Below are 20866 nucleotides of genomic sequence, written 5' to 3'. Positions count from 1 at the left end.
AATAAATTAAAAAACATATTTGTGATGTAAATAAATACTAACATTTTTGATAAACAATTCCTATCCAAATACAAATGAAAAGGGAAGGATGGGTGTCAAGAGCCTGAGTGCCATAAATGCTATTTCATCTTATAATCACTTTTTCTTTATTATGTATTGAAAAGTTATTTTTTATCAAAAAAAAAATTCTACGTTTTTTTTATGAACAGTATTTTTAATTATTTTTTACTTCATATATTACAGTGTATTTTTTTACGAGAATTTCCTAAAATTGCTATCCAACCAGGGTCATAGTTTCTTCTCCAACATGAGAAACAAATGGTGAAAACGTTGGGCGGCTAATACTATCACCTGGCGCGTGGATTCATTGAATTTGGAGACTCTCTCTCTCACTTTTGTCTTCGTGCTTGCAGAAAAGGTTGCGCATGGAAGTTGTGAGTGGAAAAGACGGTCAATCTTGGCACCCTTTTCCTTTTGAATTGGACGAATCCATAAATTTTAGAGGGCAGATTACGTAATTCACTTTCGCTTCCGACCATTCTGGAAAAAAGGTTGAAGGTGATACTTCCATTCTTATCTCCTCCCTCGAAATTCTTTCTGCCATTTAATGCTACTTACTTTGTGTGCCAGTATTCAATATAGGATTAAGCTTTCCGCTCTTATTTCAGTTCGTTTAATGAGAAATTCGGGGAACACTTGAATTTGGGTGGAAATTAGTCCTATAAATTTTCTTGGATATAAATGCCTGCTCTTATTTTAGTTCCTTTTAATGAGAAATTCTGGGAAAACTTGGATTTGGGTGGAAATCAGTTATTTCTTTAAAAAAAAAAATTCATGGCCACTCAAAGTTCTTTCTACTTGCCTGGCTTCTGCTCTGTCCAGCATCGTACTAGAACCGATCTTTTAAGAGTATGGGTCTTCTCTGGAGATATGAAGAGAGTACTCGCAAAAAGATACTAGTCTTCTGTAGCTGTCGTATAATATGGATATGGAATTCAGTATATGGTACTCCTGCATGAGTAGCATTGTCAAACTTCATACCTCATAATTATTTAGTTTATACCCACTTGTGTGGGCTGTAAAGAAATATTTTCGTCATCTCTTTATTTATTTTTTAGCATTTATCAGGTTTTGATGTTCATAGATCTTTTTGGACAAAGCTTTGCAGTATGTGCGATCACTTTTTCCCCCCTGAGTCTATAAATGATCAAGGGCGAAGTCATTATTGTTTGAGAAATGATGCTACAAAGTACAGGAGACAAAAAAAAAAAAAAAAAAAGATAAGGTAAAAAGCCTTTCAGGTTAAAAATGGAAAATAAAAATTATCATTCATACTACTGTGAGTCAAGCACTAGTACTTTATCAAACGCAGTGAAATGTTTTTTGGTATGATGGTATATCCCCTGCTTCTCCCTGATTTTTTGCCAGGTGATGATCTCCTGTGATTGTGTTGAGCCTCAGTGGGCAGCTGAGGAGCAGTTGTTAAATTTTCAGTATATTGCGGACCTTTTTATTGCATTTGCCTATTTCTCCATTCCGGTGGAACTTGTATATTTTGTCCAGAAATCTGCTTTCTTCCCTTACCGATGGGTGCTAATCCAGTTTGGTGCATTTATTATTCTCTGTGGAGCATCCCACTTTATAAGTCTATGGACATTCTCCGTTCACTCTAAAACTGTTGCTGTAGCCGTGGCAATAGCAAAAATGTCCACTGCAGTTGTGTCATGTGCTACTGCACTGATGCTTGTTCATATTATTCCTGACCTGCTAAGTGTGAGGAACCAGGAATTATTTTTGAAGAGTAAGGTTGATGAGCTGGACAGAGAGATGGGCATTGTTATAAAACAGGAGGAATCTGGAAGGCATGTTAGAATGCTAACTCACGAAATCAGGAGTACCCTTGACAGGCAAACCATATTAAGGACCACTCTTGTTGAGTTGGGTAGATGTTTACAATTGGAGGAATGTGCACTGTGGATGCCATCAAGACGAGGTCTCAATCTCCAACTTTCTCATACTCTTAACTCTCTCATACCTGATGGGTCAAGCGTGCCTATTAATCTTCCCGACTTAAGTGAAGTCTTCAATAGCGCTAAAGCAATTCGTCTTCCACATGCCTGCCCTCTGGCCAGGATCAGGCCTGCATTTCGAAGATATAGTGCCCCTGAAGTTGTTGCTGTTCGCATACCTCTTTTAAACATCTTGGATTTCCAAATCCACAACTGGCCTGAACTTTCTTCAAAAAGTTATGCGCTGATGGTATTAATACTACCTATGAACGGTGTAAGAAAATGGCGTAATCATGAGTTAGAACTTATTGAAGTTGTTGCCGACCAGGTGTAGAATAAACTCAAATTTTCCTCATCAAGTGCCTTGCTGAAATTTTGGTATTGCTAACATGTCAATATATGTTCTAAGGGCCATTACATGGTGAAACAGTACAATGTGCACTTCTACAATTTTATAATTTCGAGTTAAACTGATAATAATTAAGTTGACTAAGTTTTTTCTGCTGAACTGTTATGATTTGGTTAGGTTGCTGTTGCTCTTTCACATGCTGCAATTCTTGAAGAATCTATGTGGGCACACCACAAGCTCATAGAGCAAAATGTTGCTTTGAATTCGGCTCGAAAAGAAGCAGAGGCAGCTATCTATGCTCGTAATGATTTCCTGGCTATGATGAATCATGAAATGAGAACACCAATAAATACAGTTCTCTTGTTGTGTTCACTGCTCTTGGAGACTGAACTAACTCTGGATCAAAGGGTTGTAATAGAGATGATACTTAAGGGTTGCAATCTTATAGCAACGCTCATTAGTGATGTTCTGGATCTTTCGAGCCTTGAAAATGGCAGCCTCAAATTGGATGTTAAAGCATTCAATCTTCATGGTGTTTTTCGAGAGGTAGATAAATTTGTCTAGGTTGTTTTTATGTGACTCTGTTTGTCTGTTCCCTTTTTTGATGCAATATTTAGTTAGTGAAGCTTTTGTGTCCTTAAAATGCAGGTTGTAAATTTGATAAAGCCAATTGCATGTGTAAAAAAGTTATCGGTTAGTTTGATTTTGAGTCCAGATTTGCCTCTCTATGCTATTGGGGATGAAAATAAGCTGCTGCAAACAATATTGAATATTGTGGGAAATGCTGTTAAGTTTACAAAGGAGGGTTCTGTTAGAATTTTTGTTTCTGCTCCCAAGCTGAAGTACATTAGAGACTGGGAACTTTCGGAAGCTGCTTTTTGCAATGGCCAATTCTACTACTTACAAGCGCAGGTTGAGAATTCAATTTTCCTTTTGATAGGGGAAATTTCAGTATTCTTAATCAGTTTTATTGCTTGTCTTGTCATTGATGCACATGCCAATTGATCAGTCTGAATTTTGTGAAGGCATTGATGCACATGCCAATTGGTTTATTTGGCTTTGGCTGTCAGCACTCCATGTCTACACTTGATTAAAAATCATCACTGTGAAAAAACAGTTGTAACCTTTTGTTTCTGTGTCAATCCTTTGTCTTCACACATACTGTATGGTTTATTGAAAGGCCATACTTTATGACTAAAAGATGGTTTCTTTTAACCTAGTTAGGGTCTACTTCTTTCATTATACTCTCGTTGAAATGGTATATTTGATCAAAATAGCCATTGTTCATATCATTCACCGTCATGGTTGCTTGGTAAATATAAAACATAACGCTTTCCAAATATTTGCATTGCAGGTTATGGATACTGGGCAGGGTATTGATCCCCAAGAAATTCCTTTAGTCTTTACCAAGTTTGTCAAGCCTTATAGTTCTTCAAGTCAGAGCGGTAGTGGTGCAGGTCTTGGCCTTGCCATTTGCAAACGGTATGCATGTGACTTGTTGATTCCAGTTTGTACAGTCCCCTGCAGGATCAGTCCATTGACGAATACCTGTAATATTTAATTGACAATTTTAGGCTTACAAATCTAATGGGAGGCCACATCCGGATTGAGAGTGAAGGCCTCGGCAAAGGCACCACAGTTACATTCATCGTCAAACTTGGGATCTGTAAACCCAAATGAAGAGGTAACCTTTTGAAATCAGGACTACACAGAGATGCAGCCAAACTTTCCCCCTTGTGCCGACTGTTATAGCAGGGATAATGATCAAAATAAGCTTTTTGGATTAGCTGTTTTTGAAATATTTTACTGTAGTAATATAAGTGAAAAACTTTTACTGTAGATGAGGTTATTTTTGGTGTTTTTAATGTTACTTTTTGATATTTTTGAAATTATTTTTTATGTTTTTTATATTTTTGAGGTTATTTTTGTTTGTGTATTATTGTAACAATTGCATATGAAAAACTTGTCTTTTAAAAAATGCCCTATCCAAACTCAGCCAAAGATATTTAAATCCCCTGCACCATTATGAATAAACTTTCAAGATGTGTAATCAGAGCCGCTCAAATGGATTTCTATCGTTGAAGCAAAACCCTGTATGGTAATGACTAACCGAAAAGATTCTCTCCTCATCAGTGGGAAAGAAACTTTTCCAGCCCGGTTGCCATCTTGTTGGCATAATTGGACGACTTCTCACGAGACTATTGTCACGCTAAACTTCTCGGAGAACGCTTCCAGGCAAATAAACCTTTCCGGTAGACTTCCCCGAAAAAATGGCATTGAGCAGTGAGGACCTATGGTTCCCAAGACATCCTGGGGCGGCGATCGAAATCAAAGCCAACCAAACTACTTTGAACCCGGAAAAAAAGAGGCGCAAAGAGAGAGACTTTCCTTGCTTCTACATTTAACTGCGTGATTTACGATTTACAACTAGGCATCAATACGTGCATCGACTTAGCTTGAATGGAAATTATTTTATTTTTACAGCAATATAGCCTATCATCTCTCAAACCCCTCTTTCCCAATGCATCCGCATCCAATTGACATGAAACCAGGTCACTTGAATTTAAGAGCCTTGGTGGAAAAGCTAAACCGAAGTGAGGACGTAAAGAAACCAAGGCACAATTGGTGCATAATATTAAGATTCCAAAAACTCCTTCCATCTAAATCTGGGTAACAGAGTATTTTCAAGAAAGAACAGCAAAACAACAGTACGCAGCCAGTAACACTAAATTGCAACACTATGAAGGACTTAACGATGATACAGCGCAACAAATGCCCCCCTCTTCTCATTCAGTCACTTCTTTGATTTCTTCGATACCCTGAACATTAACAGAGCAATTCAGACAAAAATTTCATTAAAGCAAAAATCAGTAACAATGTATCAGCAACAATGTATCAAGTGGATCAGCAACAATGCACTTACTGAGCTGTTTGTGCTGGAGGTGCTGATACTGCTGGCTGAACAGGTCTCTCTCCAGGCCCCTGTTTTATATGCATGCAAAACACCCTTAGAATTTTTACTGATGCATAAAACTTTTGCAGTAATGATAAATCAAACTACACGTGTCCAATTCTTTTACATGATACAGGGAAAAACACATGGAAGCACTATTATGTAACATGTACGGTATGTAATCATTTCAAGATGGACCAACAAAGAAATCCACTCCAAACAGTTCCTGAATCTATGGTACTGATAAATCAGGGAGAAACAGCCAAGGGGGAAAACAATTAGGCAATGATCTAACCTGGGCCAAACGTTCCTCCCTCCTAGCAATCTTTCTCTCTCTGCTTGCCTTATTCTTTGCTCGTTTAGCCTCAAACTGATCAGACAAGGTCTTCTCTCTAGCCTTCTCAGCCTTGGACTTGTGGATGCTCTCCATTAGCACACGTTTGTTCTTGAAAACATTACCCTTGACCTTCATGTACATGTCATGATACATGTGCTTGTCAATCTTCTTTGACTCTCTGTACTTTCTAAGCAAGCGCCTAAGCACTCTCATCCTCCTCATCCAAAGAACTTTTGTAGGCAACCTTGCCTCCCTTGTACCCTTGCGCTTACCATATCCAGAGTGGCGGCCCTTTCGCTTGGCCTCTTTCATCCGGCGAGCACGAGACCTTGAATGAATCTTGGTAGGCTTCCTGATGATGAAACCATCCTTGACCAGCTTTCTTATGTTTTGGCCTGTATTTAACCAACCAACAGCAACATAAATCTATCAATTCTGGTGAAGTTGCTCTCAAAATCAACATAAAATAGCAATTACAAAATATGTTACAAAACAAAACCTATCAGAAACCTTGCAGTTAGTTCAGTTTAGTTGAACAATAGATTTTGCATTGTATGAATTTGAAACCCCTAGCCCACCAGGCATGTGCAGGACGAGCGTTCATGTAGCTCCCGTAGGAGGAAAGTAGTTTTTTATTTTTGGCATGCTAAGAAATGTAGTCTAATCCGATCTATTACAAGTCCCTTATTGCAAGTTCAATCTCCATCACAAAACCTAGAAAACTTACACGTAATACTTAATCCTTTTTATGCCATTTTTTGCTATTTAGATGGTTACAATATAGAAACCAAATGCACATTGACGCATGATCATTTCTTTGAAACTTCTATGCCAAATGAAACACCACACTAACCCATAAAACAGCCAATACAGATAGGACACAATTACTTCTAGGTAAGAAACGAGGCACTGGGGAAAATAGTGAACATAGAGGAAGATGGGGCAAAAGGATGTCTCAGGCATGCAAGGAAGGAATAAAAGCAGCATAAGCTATGAGGTAAAAGCTCTTAGGCGGCCACTGCGAATATTTTCAGAAACAAGCCTTCCTAAAGTTAGTCGAGACCAACAACAAAGCCTGATGACAATCCCCCCCCCCCCCCAAACCCAAAAAAAATCTTTTTTTCACATTTAAGTTAGTCGATGCTTATGACTTACACATCAATCCTTACTCCTATTTGAATAGCATCATTATCCCCTCGCTAATAGTAATACAAGCCAAAAGTTTCCCTAAAGCAATCGATTGATACAATCAATCAATATCAAGACACTGAAACACTAGGAAAGAAAACACTAGAGAGTAGATGATCAGCCAAGGAGAGTGAAACAAACTTACGAGAATTGGCCATGGAGATTTCGTTGACTTCATTGGGGTCCAGCCAGACCTTGCCTCTGCCGCACTTGAGGACGCTGGCGGCGAGCCGCTTCTGAAGCTTCAGCGACACCATCCCTTCGTCTGTCGGTCCGTCTCCTCCTCCTCTTCTGGCACCTGCTCTCTGTGCCAACTAAGCTAATCCTACCAGAAAATGCTGGGTGCGGCGAAAATGAGCTTTCTTATATCACTCGACTGTAGCTGTAGGGTTTCTCTTTGGGGCTTGTTTTTTTTGGGCCGCCTTTGCTTAACCATCCTCTAGGCCCAAGTTTTAGATTTTCGGGTTGCTGAAGGTTGATTGGACAGAAGTTCGTTCTGTACCATGGTGTACTGGTCATTTCTAGCCCAAACGAAGATAGTTCGGACTTCGGTGCTTCGTCCGATTGAGAGAATAGTAATAAAGTGACGGATAGTAATTTTCTTGTTTGGACTGAGGATGGAAAGGAAAGGAAGGAAGAGGTCACAAGTAAATTAGACAGGGAAAAAGAAATTACCCAATATATCCCTTTCTCTCCTTATACTTTTTTTTTTTTTGTAACTCGGAACATGCCCCGACCCGATCTCTTAGGACCCGAGCCAGCACACCAAATCGGAAGGAAGCCGATAGCAATACAGCTATCCCAGGCGAGTCAGGATGTGCAGTGCAGCAGACACGAATTGAACCCCGATCAGTGGGGAAGCCAGCAAGTTAAAGTCGACCCCTCAACCGCTGCGCCATATGCCCTGGAGGCACCTTATACTTTCCTTTCCAAACATAAAACGGATTTGATCCCTCGTGTTCCTTTTGTTTCCTCCCATTCCCTCAATCAAAATGATGCCTTAAAAAGAAAACAAATCTTCCATAATAAGTACTATTAGTTACTCATAAGGAGTAATAAACCATAACCCGCTCACTTCCAAGTTCCATGGGGAAATGGTAATCCAGTAGTGGGGTCCAATGACAACGCCAGCGGTCAAAAGTCCAGCTCTGAAAAACTGCTTTGTAGATATGTTGCTAATATAATTAAGGGTTATTATCATTTTATCCGTTTAATGTTTGGTGTCACTGTCAATTTTTCTCTTACCGTATTTTTAATCATTTTACCTCTAAAAGTAATGTTCAAACTTAAAGAGTTTATTAATTCAAGTGATAAGACATGTTTAACTTTTAAAATTATTATCATTTTACCCCCATAAATTATAATCTTATTATCAATTTACCTCATAAAATTATTTTTTAAGCAATATATCCCGCCATTAAACCAACTTAACAAATTCAAAAATTTTAAAAGCTAGTACCCTCTTTTTTGTATAATATAAATAATAAAAAATCTAGAGTGGCTCTTCTTCTTTTAGTATCAAGAAAAACAAAAGTCAAAACATCTTGTTTGGATTGCATTTTCTAGGATTTTTTGTTGAAAAATACTGTAGTGATTTGATGAATGTGAGGAAGAAAGATAATAGGGAAATGTGACCATGGAAAACGACGTAATTTTTCGGCTAAAAATGGCTGTCCAAATGGAATCTTTCTTCTTGGAATCTTATTAATATTGAAAAAAAAATAGGAGAGGGAGAGAGAGAGTTCAATTCTTTTTTTTTAATACAAACAATAAATAATTCAAATATTTTTATTATTTTAAAATTATTTTAATTTGTTGTTTATTACTCAATTCCAATTATAATCCCAAGGATATTAAAGTAATACGATAATATTAGATTATTCCTTATTTTTTTCTTTGCAAAATCTAATTATCTGTCTCATTCTGTCCTATCTCCTTTTTCTTTTCCAAGCATTAATAAGGGTAATTTTTTTTTTTGAGAAAACCAATTATTTTATGTTTTTGGAATCTTAGAGTGAAAAATGAAGATAATTATTCCAACTTTTTATTTTAAATTATATATAAAAAAGGTAAACACATTTAAATATTTTTTAACATACTTTTTAGATTAACGATAGGGTGAAATATCTAGAGAGTAAAGCGATTATATCACTATAATTTAAAGAGATAAAGTAATAATAACAATATAGTAATGGTATAAAATAAAAGGAAATTTTTATCAAAAATTTATTAATCAACTGAGTTGAACTATCTATGGGGTGAAGTGACTAAAAAATAACATTATGGGGTAAATTGATAATAGTGATATAGTTTAAAAAAGTAAAGTGATAATAACCTTATAATTAATAGAAAATAACCATCTTTTAGAGCATTAGTTTGTTGTTGTTTTGATGCTAGAGATGCTAAAGGAACCAAGCTGTTTGCAAGCTTAGCTCAATTTCGACTCATCTAAGTTCAAATTTGGCTTGTATATTCCTTCATCACTAAACTAGTCGAGCTAGATTCAATTCATGAATAATTTATTTATGCGCATCTAGATTTGTTTAACATTTGTTGGAATTCGTATGTCTATTTTTTCTTGGTGAAATTTAACTTAATTATTAGGTTAGTGAATTAGTTAAATTTTATGAATTGTGACTTTGTATATGATTTTCAAGCTCATTCAAACTCTCTTAAATTCAAGTTCAAGTTCAAAAACAAAATTTTAACTTGTTAAATAAATGAGTCGAGGCTCAAACTCGACCTTGACTAATTAAATAATCACATTGAACTCATTAAATAATTTACTTGACTCGTTTACAACTCTACTCGATGCATAAGTTTGCTATTGTACTCATCGTCCCGAGGCAATAGGGAGATGGTGTTACATGCTACTACTTAGTTTATTAACGTGTGTTGATCACCAAGTAAGAATGGTAAATCATGCATCTTATCTTTTTTTTTTGGATAATAATCATACATCTTATGTCTTGTCTAGTTGTTGATAATTTATCACTACTACTAGTATGTCACACGAAAATGCCAAATAAATAAGTTTGTTTGAATACTAAAATTATCCCAAATAATATTTCGCTTGCATCATAAACATATTTTTCAACCTAACTTTTTACATTCTCAATCACCTTTTTATCTCATATACATCACATCACAAAAAATGTTACAGTAATTATTTCAAATAATAGCTTATCCATTTAACAAGTCAAAAAAACATGCCAAATACTGCACGTCACGCATCTACTTCTTTTCCTGTTTTCCAAGCAATAGCATGAACGTTGGAGCCAACCGTGTTCTTTGATCATGGTGAATCGCGTATCAGGTACGAAGTACTGTCACAAAAAAAAAAGGAAAAAAAGAAGGTGTCAGGTACGAAAAACGGCTAAGCAGAAAAGGACCAGCTTATGCGGCCAATCAGCGGGCGCCCAAGGCGTTGGCGGCCAATGTACTATATCCAGAAACAAAACCAGCAGCGCCGGCTGAATGATAACAATGTGCCGTGTCCCCATCTCCTACGACAATCTTAAAACACCTATCTGTTTTGGGGTGCCTTCCAACACCCAAGTCCCAACTACAACATACTCCCTCCGTCCCATTTTGATAGTTCTAATTTTTTTTTCACACAATTTTAAAAAAATTAATTAACTTTGTTGGAACAATCAATTAAGGTAGTTATTTTTCTAAAATACCCTCACATTAATTAGAGTATAACTTTATGGGAACTTGAATTGATGGTAAAAAAAGAATCAACTCTCATTAAATGGGATAGATTTATAGTAACAACAACTTACATTGAATAAGGGTATTTTAGAAAAATTAAAATATAACTACATTCTTCAATTGAAAAGTGGACTACAATTTAGAACAGACAAAAAAAAGAAAACGGGACTATCAAAGTGGGACGGAGTGAGTATAAGAACGAAGAAACCTACTATTTGCTTGCGTCATCCTTTATGGACATCTTCCACTCAAGCATGCGTCTTGAATCTTGAATAGTAAGCATTAGATAAAAATTCTTGGAATCATCTAGGGCTGCAAACGAATCGAGCTGCTCGCGAGCCGCTCGCGAGCGGCTCGAGTCAAGCCCGAGTCGAGCTCGAGCCGGCTCGAGTCAAGCTCGAGTCGAGCTCGAGCCGGCTCGAGTTAAACTCGAGCTCGAGCTCGAGCTCAGAATATTAAGCTCGTTAGCTCGCGAGCCGGCTCGCGAGCTTGGGTATATATATATATATATTTTTTTATTTTTATTTAATAATAAAATTACGTATATTATATATATATTTTTTTATTTTTTATTTTTATAGTAAAATTACGTATATATCCTTAATATTTTATTATTTATTAAGAAAAAAATATTATTTTATTTATTTTTTTAAAAATAAAATAATTATTTTTTATTTTTTTTTTGAGCTCGAGCTCAAGCTCGGCTCGACTTGATTCGATTCGAGTCGAGCTCAAGCTTGGTAAAATTTAGTTGAGACTCGGCTCGATTAGCTCAAAACTCGACTCGGCTCGGCTCGACTTGATTCGATTCGAGTCGAGCTCGAGCTTGGTAAAATTTAGTTGAGACTCGGCTCGATTAGCTCAAAACTCGACTCGGCTCGGCTCGTTTGCAGCCCTAGAATCATCTTTACCATCCTATTAGTGGAACGTCACCTGAAGTTCGCGGAATAATCATCAACAATTCCAAAGTGGAAAATTAACGCAACTAGGACTAACAAAATCAAAATATTCTACTAATTGTAAGCCCATTTATTATGGGCAAAGAATCTTCTATTATAATTTTTTCAAGGTAATGTTATTTACACTTCTATTATATTATCTGTGCTTTCACTATTTTATTTTTATTTTGACGAAACCATATTATCTCTATCCTAATTTATTCTCCTACCCTAATTGTATGACCAAATTTGGTATAGTTAGCTTATGGATAAGGAGAAGAAATTAAGGTAGGGATAACATGGTCTCATCGAAATGAGAACGAGATTGGGAGAGTGTAAATAACATAATAGAAATGTAAATTACATAACCCTTTTTCAATTATACTTTTACTACGCTATCGGATGATACTACTGTTCTATATAATTGTCTAAATTAAAACAAGCCTAAATGATTGAAAACTCAAGGAGGCTAATTTAACCAAACGCTTAAAATTAATCCGAGTTGCATTCTACATGTTCCATCACGACAACGAAAAGGAAAGTAGGGAAATCGTGGAAACAAACGTGGCTTACTCAATCGCTAGCAACTTCTTATTATCTGGAAAAAAAAGAGAGAAGAATTTCTTATCGTCTGATAATAAGATGCCCCAAATTGAGCATATATGTTAGTTTGGGTCCATACGAGCAAAGATCAGATTTATCATTGATGGGAACAGATAACAGGAGTGCTTACAAAGTTTTATGTCCACAAAAACACTAATTACAAAGTGCCAACGTACACAGGTATTTTAACTAAACAAGCCGGTCAAGAGTACCAACCTGCAATCTAACAACAATTTCCTCCAATGTTTTAAGAAGTTAATGTCAATTACACAACAAAACCTACAAAAACTAGGCACCAAAACACAATTGGGACTCCCAAAAAAAAAAAGACCATCGAACTTGGGCGATTTACAGAGGCATTGGGCGATTGGCGGGTGAGACATCATCAAAGCTCCAAAGCTGAATAGAAGTTGCCAGCTCTTGAGCAGGGTTGGCCGATGCAGCCGCGGACTGCCCATCTATATAAGGAATCTGATAGAACTTCATGAAGGACTCATAGGCCAGCAGCTCCTCAGACAGCTTTTCCACTTGGTACTCCTCGCTTTCAGCTGCTTTGTTATTGTCTTTCGTATCATTTTCAGTTATAACCGAAGCCTCCTCCTCCTCCGCCTTGGCTACTTGTTTAAGGTGGCCAAGAAAACACTCATTATCTGAACTACCAGAACCAGAAACCTCTTCGCTTGGATTTCGAAAACCCATCATATTGTTGATACGGACACAATCATCGATGCTGTTCGCGTGATAGCAGTCACTGGCACTGCAATCAGACGACCCAACACGGAGCTGATTGAACTTGCCATTGGAGGAGGAGGGACCACAGAAAGTGGGAGGGCTGGGGATGTGTACCTGTTGGTACTGGGGTTGCGAAGGGATGCATGTGGGATGACTGGTCGAATCCTCGTTTGGGAAGTTAACCTTGGCTTTCTTGCCTCTGATTTTTCGAGCTTCTTTGTCGTAGGCTCTGGCAGCTTCTTCGGCTGTGTTGAAAGTGCCCAACCAGACTCTCACGCCTTTCCTAGGGTCTCGAATCTCAGCAGCCCATTTCCCCCATGGTCGCTGCCTGATCCCCCTGTATAAGTTTTTCCTCTGCCTCTTGGCACCCTTGGGAAGGACTTGCTGCTTTCCACCTGTTTGTTTGCACAAAATATCAAAAAAAAAAAAAAAAGAATGCGAGAGAGGGATAATAATGAAATGATGCCATGACTATTAGCTAGCGCGGAAGAGCATTAACTTACTATTGATTCTTACTTACCAGCTTCATCATGTGGATCGTGAAAAGTTTCGTGTGTGGCTTTGTGGGGGGCATCAGTTGGGTTGGAGCGGCTGGGCTTGGCAAGGTGAGAGTTGGGCCAAAATTCAGCAGCGGAGGGCCAGAGGTCAGCGGAGGAGAGACGGCGAGTGCCGTCGTTGTTGTTGCGGGGCGGGATGAGGCCTTCGAGGATTGCACCGCCACACATTTTTGATGATCTAAGCTTACAAATTTGCAGTACTTTGTGGAACAGGGATGATTATGTCAAACTAAATAACAGAGACTAACTTGGTGAAGTAGAGTAGAGTAGCGGTAGCTTCTGAACAGGAGAGGAGAGGAGAAGAGATAAGGGTGGGTGGGAGACGCGAAGCGAGAGACGAGAAATTTCACAGCAGCTGTGATGATCCTAACTGATTTATGTAATGAGAGAGCCTGGGACGGGTCCGCGGTTTTATAGCAGGGGCAGGGTTGGTGAACAGTGACGCTTACAAACTAAACCCGCGTTTGGTTGAATTAGTGTCAACTACTGTATTACTTTTAGCGCGCAAGCCTTAGGTGTGTCCCACACAATCGGGTAGTATTACATGTAGAATAATTAATAATTGTTAGAGCATGTATTTGCTTTTCTTTTTTAAAAAAAAAATTTATAAATGTTACTTCTTCTTTTAAGAAAATTATTATATTTAAAACTATGGTAGTTAAAAAAGAGAGAATTTAAATAGTTTGAAAATTAACTTTAAAATGATTGTGTTTGAATCCCATCTGTTGATGTGAGAATTGTATTATTGGTAATAGATTTATAAGTGTCACTGCAAATGATCTATTGTTTTGGAGGCATGTCATGATCCGTCAATGTGAGAATTATATTATTGGTAATCGATTTGTAAGTATCTTTGTAAGTGACCTATCGTTCTAGAAGCATGTTTTGATTTATAACAGTGATCGAAACTGAACTCATCCAAATTTTTTCTTATAAAAAAAAAAATCCTAATGTACATAGCGCAATAATAATCTGTCTAACCCTGCTGAAATGGTTGTCATTGCCTGCAATGCTTGTTTGTATTTAAGAGTGACAATTGGCTCATACTATTTCCTACAAAAAAAAAAAAAAAAAGGCTCAAACTATGGCGTTCCTCTTCTTTCTCATGATTTTCATTTTTCAAGCCCTATGAAAAGAATCCAGCGGTCGATGGGAATTTGAAAATCTCATAAAACGAAAAAGCTTGTGCGGTCAATCTTACATGTGTATTTTTTGAACTAGAAGAGTATTTTACATTTTACAGCTCATGTGGTCAATTGTATTTGACATTTACAGCGGTGCAGCAGCATCAGGGAAGGCTTTCTTTTTCTTTTTTTTGAGGCAACAAGAATAGAAAAAGTTAGAAATAGAAGCACCGGGCGCGACAGTTGAACGAGCGAGCTTGGAAAGAAGTTTGATTACATGCCCCCTCCCTAGCGCGTTGCAGGCACATTCCAGATTATTAAATAAATAAACAAACAATTGTTGGATTATTTATTTATTCTAGAAGAAAACGAGGTGGAGGTTGTGACTTGTGATTGTTGTTCTGGACAGCAATCGAACCTTCGGACACACTCTGTACTTCCTTTATTTAGTCAGCAAATCCATTTCGCCAAATGCGGGTCAACCTTTGGTAATAAATAATACTAATAATATTTTACAGTAACAGAAAGCTAGCGCTGCCACGTGGGATAGGGAGCACATCGTAAACCTGAAAACTGGTGGGCAGCACATCACATGAACCAACGAATGAATGAATGATCAGCAATTGGATTTGGACCCGAAGACGCCGATTAACCGATGCGCTGACGTATTTGAATGGGGAAGAGGTCCTACCCATCGGACCGGAAGGGCTCCCCATTTTGATTTTGTTTTGTTAATTTCAACGTTACCCAGATTCGTCAGCTAAGCTGGACCTGGATTGCTACTAATGACAGGCAGGCAGGCTGGCTGGGATAGCCCATAAAGAGGAGGATTTCTTTTACGCTTCCAATTCCCCAGTCTATACTCTATAGACTCTATACTTCCAAGTTCCACCACACACTGACACTGCACAAACCAAAACAGAGTAAGTGACTTGTTCTGTCCCTCGCAGGTACATCTTCTAGAGGGTTAATTCCACTTTGTCCCCCCAAACTTTGGACGATTATCCACTTAAGTCCCTAAACTTCAAAATGGGACACTTAAGTCCCTAAACTTATAAATACCTCCCACTTAAGGAAAATTTTTAACAAATTCTGAATGCCGTTGGTGGTCGAAGTGTCCCATTTTATAAGGGTTTAGGGATTTAAGTGTCCCATTTTATAAGTTCAGGGACTTAAGTGGGAGGTATTTATAAGTTTAGGGATTTAAGTGTCCCATTTTGAAGTTTAGGGACTTAAGTGGATAATCGTCCAAAGTTTGGGGGGACAAAGTGGAATTAACCCTCTTCTAGAACATCACCTTAGTTTTCTTCACTTCAAATCTTTTTTTTTTTTTTTTTTTTTCTGACTGAGTGGGTGTCATTACATTCAAATCTTCACTTCAAATCTAACTACGCTTGATATGCACGTGACATTACATCAACATTAAAAAAAAAAAAATTTACTTAAAATTATAACTTCAGAAAACAAATGCTTCCATGTAAAAAAATTTATTTTTTTTGAGAAAATGATATTAAGCCAGCATAAGGAGGTAAAAATTAAATTATAACATCAAAACAAAAAAACCATTCTCTTTAAAAAAAAAATTACATTAAAAAAACCTTTCTATCTGAAGTGATGTTCCAATTTTATCCCCAAAATCTATATCAGGTTGTGATTGTGAAACTAATTTCTTTCATTTTCAGAATGCAAGAGAATAATTTACTTCATTTTAAGATGAGGGACAAAAAAAAGTTTTTATTTTTATTTTTTTTGTCAAAAAGTGAGGGACGAAACAGGTATTTTCCTCCCAAGGTATTCGATCTTCATTAAATGCTGTGAAGATGTTTGATCTTGTTTATATTTTTATTTTTTCTTACTGTAAAGAAACTCCTCCATTTGATTTCTCCCCCAAGCCCCAAAACAAAACAAAACAAAACAAAACCCCAAGAGGTTACACTACTGGGTGCCTTGGGCGTCCAGCCTGTGGCCCAACTAAAAGTTGAAGGGCTGAATCCTCTGGACGTCCAGTATTGAGTATTGAGTAATAACCCAAGCCCTGTCTTGTGTCCCAGAGTCGGCTTTCAGAGTTCAATCACCTACAACTCCTGCGTCCTGCAGTAATCAATATGTCAGACGAATAGTGGAGCAACAAGGAAGGATATTGGCCCAAGCAATAATCAGGACCCAATTTGGTGTTTGCCATCCATCATCGGTGGCTTCTTCTTCTTAAATTCAATCAATGATTGTCCTTCCTCCCCACTACACCACACATAAAAGTTATTGAATCCCCAGCCCACCACATCCAAGCTAGCTAGCTGTTCAAGGCCTAATTTACTACTCCATAAATCGAACTCTGGGGTTGCTGCACCTTGTCTCATTCCATCACCGTAAAATTTAATTTACTACTAATGGTTTATCGTTTTCAGGCTAAACTAAAAGTATTGTTACCTATATTTTCTGGACAATGACATCCAACAACCCTAATATCAATTAGAGGTGCGAAAAATATTTTCTAATGGTTCCTGTTTGAGTTGTTAGTCTCTTAATATCACTGAACAGTAACCAAGAAAATAAAAATTATGCAACAAACACGCGCATGGCACTCTAAGCTGCAGGTAAACAATACAAACAACCATCATGTTGACCACAATCTGATGCCGGATGATTAAAACGCATCCTGAAGAATACTGGTAGTATGTGTGTGTGCGTGGAATTTTTTTTTTTTTTTTTTGGGGAGTGGGGAGGGGTTGGGTATTTTCTTCAACATCAAAGAATGCAAAAGTATTAATCTACTGTTAGAATTAACTGCGTTTAATGGTCCTCTGGACTCAATCAAGCCTTTGCTGGTTCCTATGTATTTGATAATTTTATATCGCATTCATACCTTGCTTTGTTTTTCTTTATATCCTCTCTCTCTCTCGCCCAACTCTTTCGCTGTTGCAGTTGCACACGCTAGTAAACACCTTTGCTAGACCACTGTTTCCCATGCTAGCAGCCTAATTAACAAAACCTAAACTCAGCGGTCACCACTAAAATTAGTAGGGTGGGAGGTCAGGGGATCACAAAATTAGTAGGGTGGGAGCTCAAATGAGTCGAGCTCGAGTCCAAATTTTTCATCGATCAAGTTCGAGCTCGAGTAGCACAAATTTTGATCGAGCTCGAGCTCGAGTATGGTGCTACTCGAGTTCGACCCGGCTCAATAGCAACTCTAGTCTATCCTATCGAAAAAAAAAAAGAGCCCAATTAACAACTTTCTCCTTGTTGGAATTGTATGATTATTTTTTTTTTTTTTTAAAGGCGTGATCCTCGTTCGAAATTTGGATAGAAGGATAAAACAAGAAGACATCTTCTCGGGGATCTAACGCAGGGAGGCTGCAACAAATGTAACGGTGGGAATCTTGGAATTGGCACCACAAAGCCACTAAGTGCCAAAAGTAGAAATTGCTCTACGTCCCTCTCTCTCTTTTTTTTTTTTGGGTGGGTAGGTGGGTGCTGTAAACCGTAGTTAACAAAGAAAACTCAATGCGTCTAATATCGAGGGTGTTTGTAGCATCAATCATGTATGTAGGTGCCAGGCAGCTTCGGGAATCACCAGGAGGAAAGGACAAATAAGAACTAAGAAGAAGGGTTAATTACACTCTGCTCACTTGAACTCGAGCTCTTATAATACTTTACCCCCCTCTAAACTTCAAATGTATACACTTCATCCTTTTTAGGCAACATTTTGACGAAGTTATGATGAAATTATATATTTTTATGATTAAAATATTCTTAATTAATTCTTAAACACACATAATAATTGTAATATATAAATACCTATTTTTTTAATAGTTGCTAAATGCATCTAAACACAATTACACTCTGCATTTTGATCTTTTAGTACAAAAATGAGTTAGAGGATTCACAAAAATGAAGTCTAAGCAATTCAATGTATTTATCTCAATGCCGATAGCAGTACTTAATTTAAATGAAATAAAAATTAATCAGTGCATTTGGAATGAAAGTTGTTTGCTTATATTTTTTTTATTTTAACACTTTTAATATGTTTTATATGAGATTTTTGCAAAAGCTACAAGGTAAATGAAAATTATCAAAATCAATCTCTCTTTACAATTTAAAGGAAGAAGGATAAGCGATGGAAAACTTGTGCAGATATTTTAAGAATTTTTAAATTTTTTCTCCACAATACAATTTTTCAATTCCTTGGTATTATACCATCTTTTATTTTTTAAATCATGTGACTTTGTGTTGTTTTTTTAATAAAATGTTTCATATTCCGATTAAATATATAACATTATTCTAGAACTATTATGTAAGGACATTAATGTTATTTTATTAAAATTTTGAATGAAAAATTTATCATTAACATTTGATCAGTCAACGAAGGGAGCAAACTGTAATTAATCCTAAGAGGAAGTCGATAGCGGAATCGAAGGGATGAAGACTTTTCGACTGGAGGCTTGACCAAATGCGCCAACAACACATTAGAGCCATCAGACCTTTTACCCTTGAAAAAAACACAAAAAAATAAAAAATAAAAAAAGACATCAAATAGAAGTATAGTAGGAGGGTGCGTAGGTTCGCACCACCCTAGTTCGGTTCTGTCGATAATTCTCCCACCAATTCACATTATTTTAATTCAACCTGTCAAAACTACTCGATTTATTTGCATCGGCCGAAGTCAAATTAAGATGTGTCATCTTCAAATTTGTACACAATTAAAAATTAATAACTGGTCTGTAGACTTTGCCATTTGTCTTGTCATGTCACATGTGTACTTATCTTTAAAGGCTAGCGCATTTCTTTTTGTTTCCAAATCTTGGGCCTGTTTGGAAGTGGGTTTTTTGACCCAGTTTTTTACCTACTAGTTTTTTAACAACTTTTGCTACAGGAACCCCAAAAAACTTCTCAAAACTTTTTACCTACACACTTCAAAAATACACAAAAAACTTTCCATTCAACTTTTCTTCTTTTTCCTCCACCACCCAACCCACCACATCGTCCGCCGCCAGCCACCACCTCCACCATCACTTCCGGCGCCGGTTACTATTCCGGCGGTCAGTTCCGGCCATACACAATTTTTTTTTCTCTCCCTCCTCCGCCCTCTTCCCCCTTCCCCTTTCTGGCAGTTTTTAAATCCTTCATTTTCAAACACAAAAAATGAACATAAAAGCCCAAGAATCGAACAAGCAAAATCATAGCCCAAAAAAGCCGAAAAAAGGGCAAAAAAAGTGCAGAATGGAGGAATTGGACATCAAATTCAACGTGATGGTTTCCTTATTCAACTGGATGTAGAAAAGCAAATCCTCCACGACAAAGCATTGCCAGTTCTCCAAATTCCTCGATGCTTTTTGCCGGAACCGCGGGACTATTTCAGCGCCGTCCGCACGGTGACGGGGGGAGGAGGTTGCGCTGGGGAAAGGGCAGGGGGGTGGTAGGGGAGGAGGTCACGTAGGGGAGGTGACGGGAGAAGCTGGGAAAGGGCAGGAGGTGGCAGGAGAAGCTGGGGGTGGCGGGGGGAGGGGAGTGGCGGGAGAAGCTGGGGAAAGGGCGGGGGGTGGCCGGAGAAGCTGGGGAAAAGGTAGGGGGTGCGTGGGGGGAGGAGGTCGCTCTGGCAGAGGAAAGGGCAGGGGTGGCGGAGGGAGGGGGAGTGACGGGAAAAGCTGGGGAAAAGGCAGGGGGTGCGCGGGGGAAGGGGGTCGCTCTGGCAGAGGAAAGGGCAGGGGGTGGCGGGGGGGAGGGCATCGTGGTGGCAGAGGGGGAAGGGGCACAAGGGGTGGCGGGAGGTGGAGGGAGGAGAAGGGAAAATGGAGGAGAGGGGTGGGCGTGAGTGCTGCTAGGAGGTAACGGGGAGGAAGGAAAGAAAGAAAGAAGAAGAAGAAAAAGGAAGAAGAAGGAGAAGAGAGGAAAAAAAAAAGAAAAAGGAAAGAAAGAAAAAGAAAAAGAAAAAGAAAGAGAAAAAGAAAGAAAAAAAGAAAAGAAAAAAAAAAGTTTTTCACTCTACAAAAACTTCTACAAAAAAAATTTTCACCTTACAAAAACTTCTACAAAATTTTTTCAAAAAATTCTACAGTGCACTACAGTAAAGTTTTAGACAAACTCCCAAAAAACTCAGGTTCCAAACAGGCCCCTTATTTCAGTCCAGGTGTTTTTCGTCATTGCGTTTGATTTGACGTTGCCATTTTTCCACCTCGCGCATCGCGTGACATATATAGGACTTGTTTGGCTGGCTTTATTTTATTTTATTTTTTTTTTTTTTGGGGGTCCGGCTCGCGTGCAGCGCATGGCTAGAGATCCTATAATGTTGATTGAACCTTTGCAAGGGAGTACCTTTTTTTTTTTCAGTGCTGCTTCCCCCAAACATGAAGTAGCTGCTAAAAGGT

The 20866-nt window shown here is 38.0% G+C and overlaps 3 protein-coding genes across 4 annotated transcripts; 1 reads left to right on the top strand and 2 right to left on the bottom strand.

Moving 5' to 3' along the window:
- Positions 1–339: 339 nt before the first annotated feature.
- On the top strand, positions 340–4194 carry LOC113781486 (probable ethylene response sensor 1). 2 transcript variants are annotated; one of them, XM_027327441.1, is made up of 6 exons: positions 340–558; positions 1429–2283; positions 2536–2904; positions 3007–3270; positions 3713–3840; positions 3933–4194. In XM_027327441.1, exons 2-6 carry the CDS (start codon positions 1432–1434, stop codon positions 4036–4038), a joined length of 1719 nt encoding a protein of 572 aa, XP_027183242.1. In that variant the 5' UTR covers positions 340–558; positions 1429–1431; the 3' UTR covers positions 4039–4194. The 2 variants fall into 2 exon arrangements, with proteins under 2 accessions (XP_027183242.1, XP_027183235.1); XM_027327434.1 differs by having other exon boundaries at positions 1429–2337.
- A 767-nt stretch (positions 4195–4961) lies between these two features.
- On the bottom strand, positions 4962–7167 carry LOC113749723 (60S ribosomal protein L19-1). The gene is made up of 4 exons (XM_027293585.1): positions 6982–7167; positions 5607–6043; positions 5282–5340; positions 4962–5177 (listed from the first exon to the last, which is right to left on the bottom strand). Exons 1-4 carry the CDS (start codon positions 7091–7093, stop codon positions 5153–5155), a joined length of 633 nt encoding a protein of 210 aa, XP_027149386.1. The 5' UTR covers positions 7094–7167; the 3' UTR covers positions 4962–5152.
- A 5017-nt stretch (positions 7168–12184) lies between these two features.
- LOC113783697 (ethylene-responsive transcription factor RAP2-3-like) lies at positions 12185–13707 on the bottom strand. The gene is made up of 2 exons (XM_027329906.1): positions 13344–13707; positions 12185–13218 (listed from the first exon to the last, which is right to left on the bottom strand). The coding sequence occupies exons 1-2, from the start codon at positions 13546–13548 to the stop codon at positions 12440–12442; spliced, it is 984 nt and encodes a 327-aa protein (XP_027185707.1). The 5' UTR covers positions 13549–13707; the 3' UTR covers positions 12185–12439.
- Positions 13708–20866: the final 7159 nt, after the last annotated feature.

Source organism: Coffea eugenioides, chromosome 1 (genome assembly GCF_003713205.1).
Source record: "Coffea eugenioides isolate CCC68of chromosome 1, Ceug_1.0, whole genome shotgun sequence".
NCBI lineage: Eukaryota > Viridiplantae > Streptophyta > Magnoliopsida > Gentianales > Rubiaceae > Coffea > Coffea eugenioides.
This window is presented reverse-complemented; position numbering and strand designations above follow the sequence as displayed.

Bases quoted from the DNA above. Each gene is read 5' to 3' on its own strand.
- LOC113783697 (XM_027329906.1), bottom strand. From the start codon at position 13,548: ATGTGTGGCGGTGCAATCCTCGAAGGCCTCATCCCGCCCCGCAACAAC. The intron at 13,219-13,343 runs GTAAGTAAGAAT...GCAAACAAACAG, and splicing joins CGATCCACATGATGAAGCTG to GTGGAAAGCAGCAAGTCCTT.
- LOC113749723 (XM_027293585.1), bottom strand. From the start codon at position 7,093: ATGGTGTCGCTGAAGCTTCAGAAGCGGCTCGCCGCCAGCGTCCTCAAG. The intron at 6,044-6,981 runs GTAAGTTTGTTT...GGTTAAATACAG, and splicing joins AATCTCCATGGCCAATTCTC to GCCAAAACATAAGAAAGCTG. The intron at 5,341-5,606 runs GTTAGATCATTG...CATATAAAACAG, and splicing joins GGGAGGAACGTTTGGCCCAG to GGGCCTGGAGAGAGACCTGT.
- LOC113781486 (XM_027327434.1), top strand. From the start codon at position 1,432: ATGATCTCCTGTGATTGTGTTGAGCCTCAGTGGGCAGCTGAGGAGCAG. The intron at 2,905-3,006 runs GTAGATAAATTT...CTTAAAATGCAG, and splicing joins TTCATGGTGTTTTTCGAGAG to GTTGTAAATTTGATAAAGCC. The intron at 3,841-3,932 runs GTATGCATGTGA...TGACAATTTTAG, and splicing joins GGCCTTGCCATTTGCAAACG to GCTTACAAATCTAATGGGAG.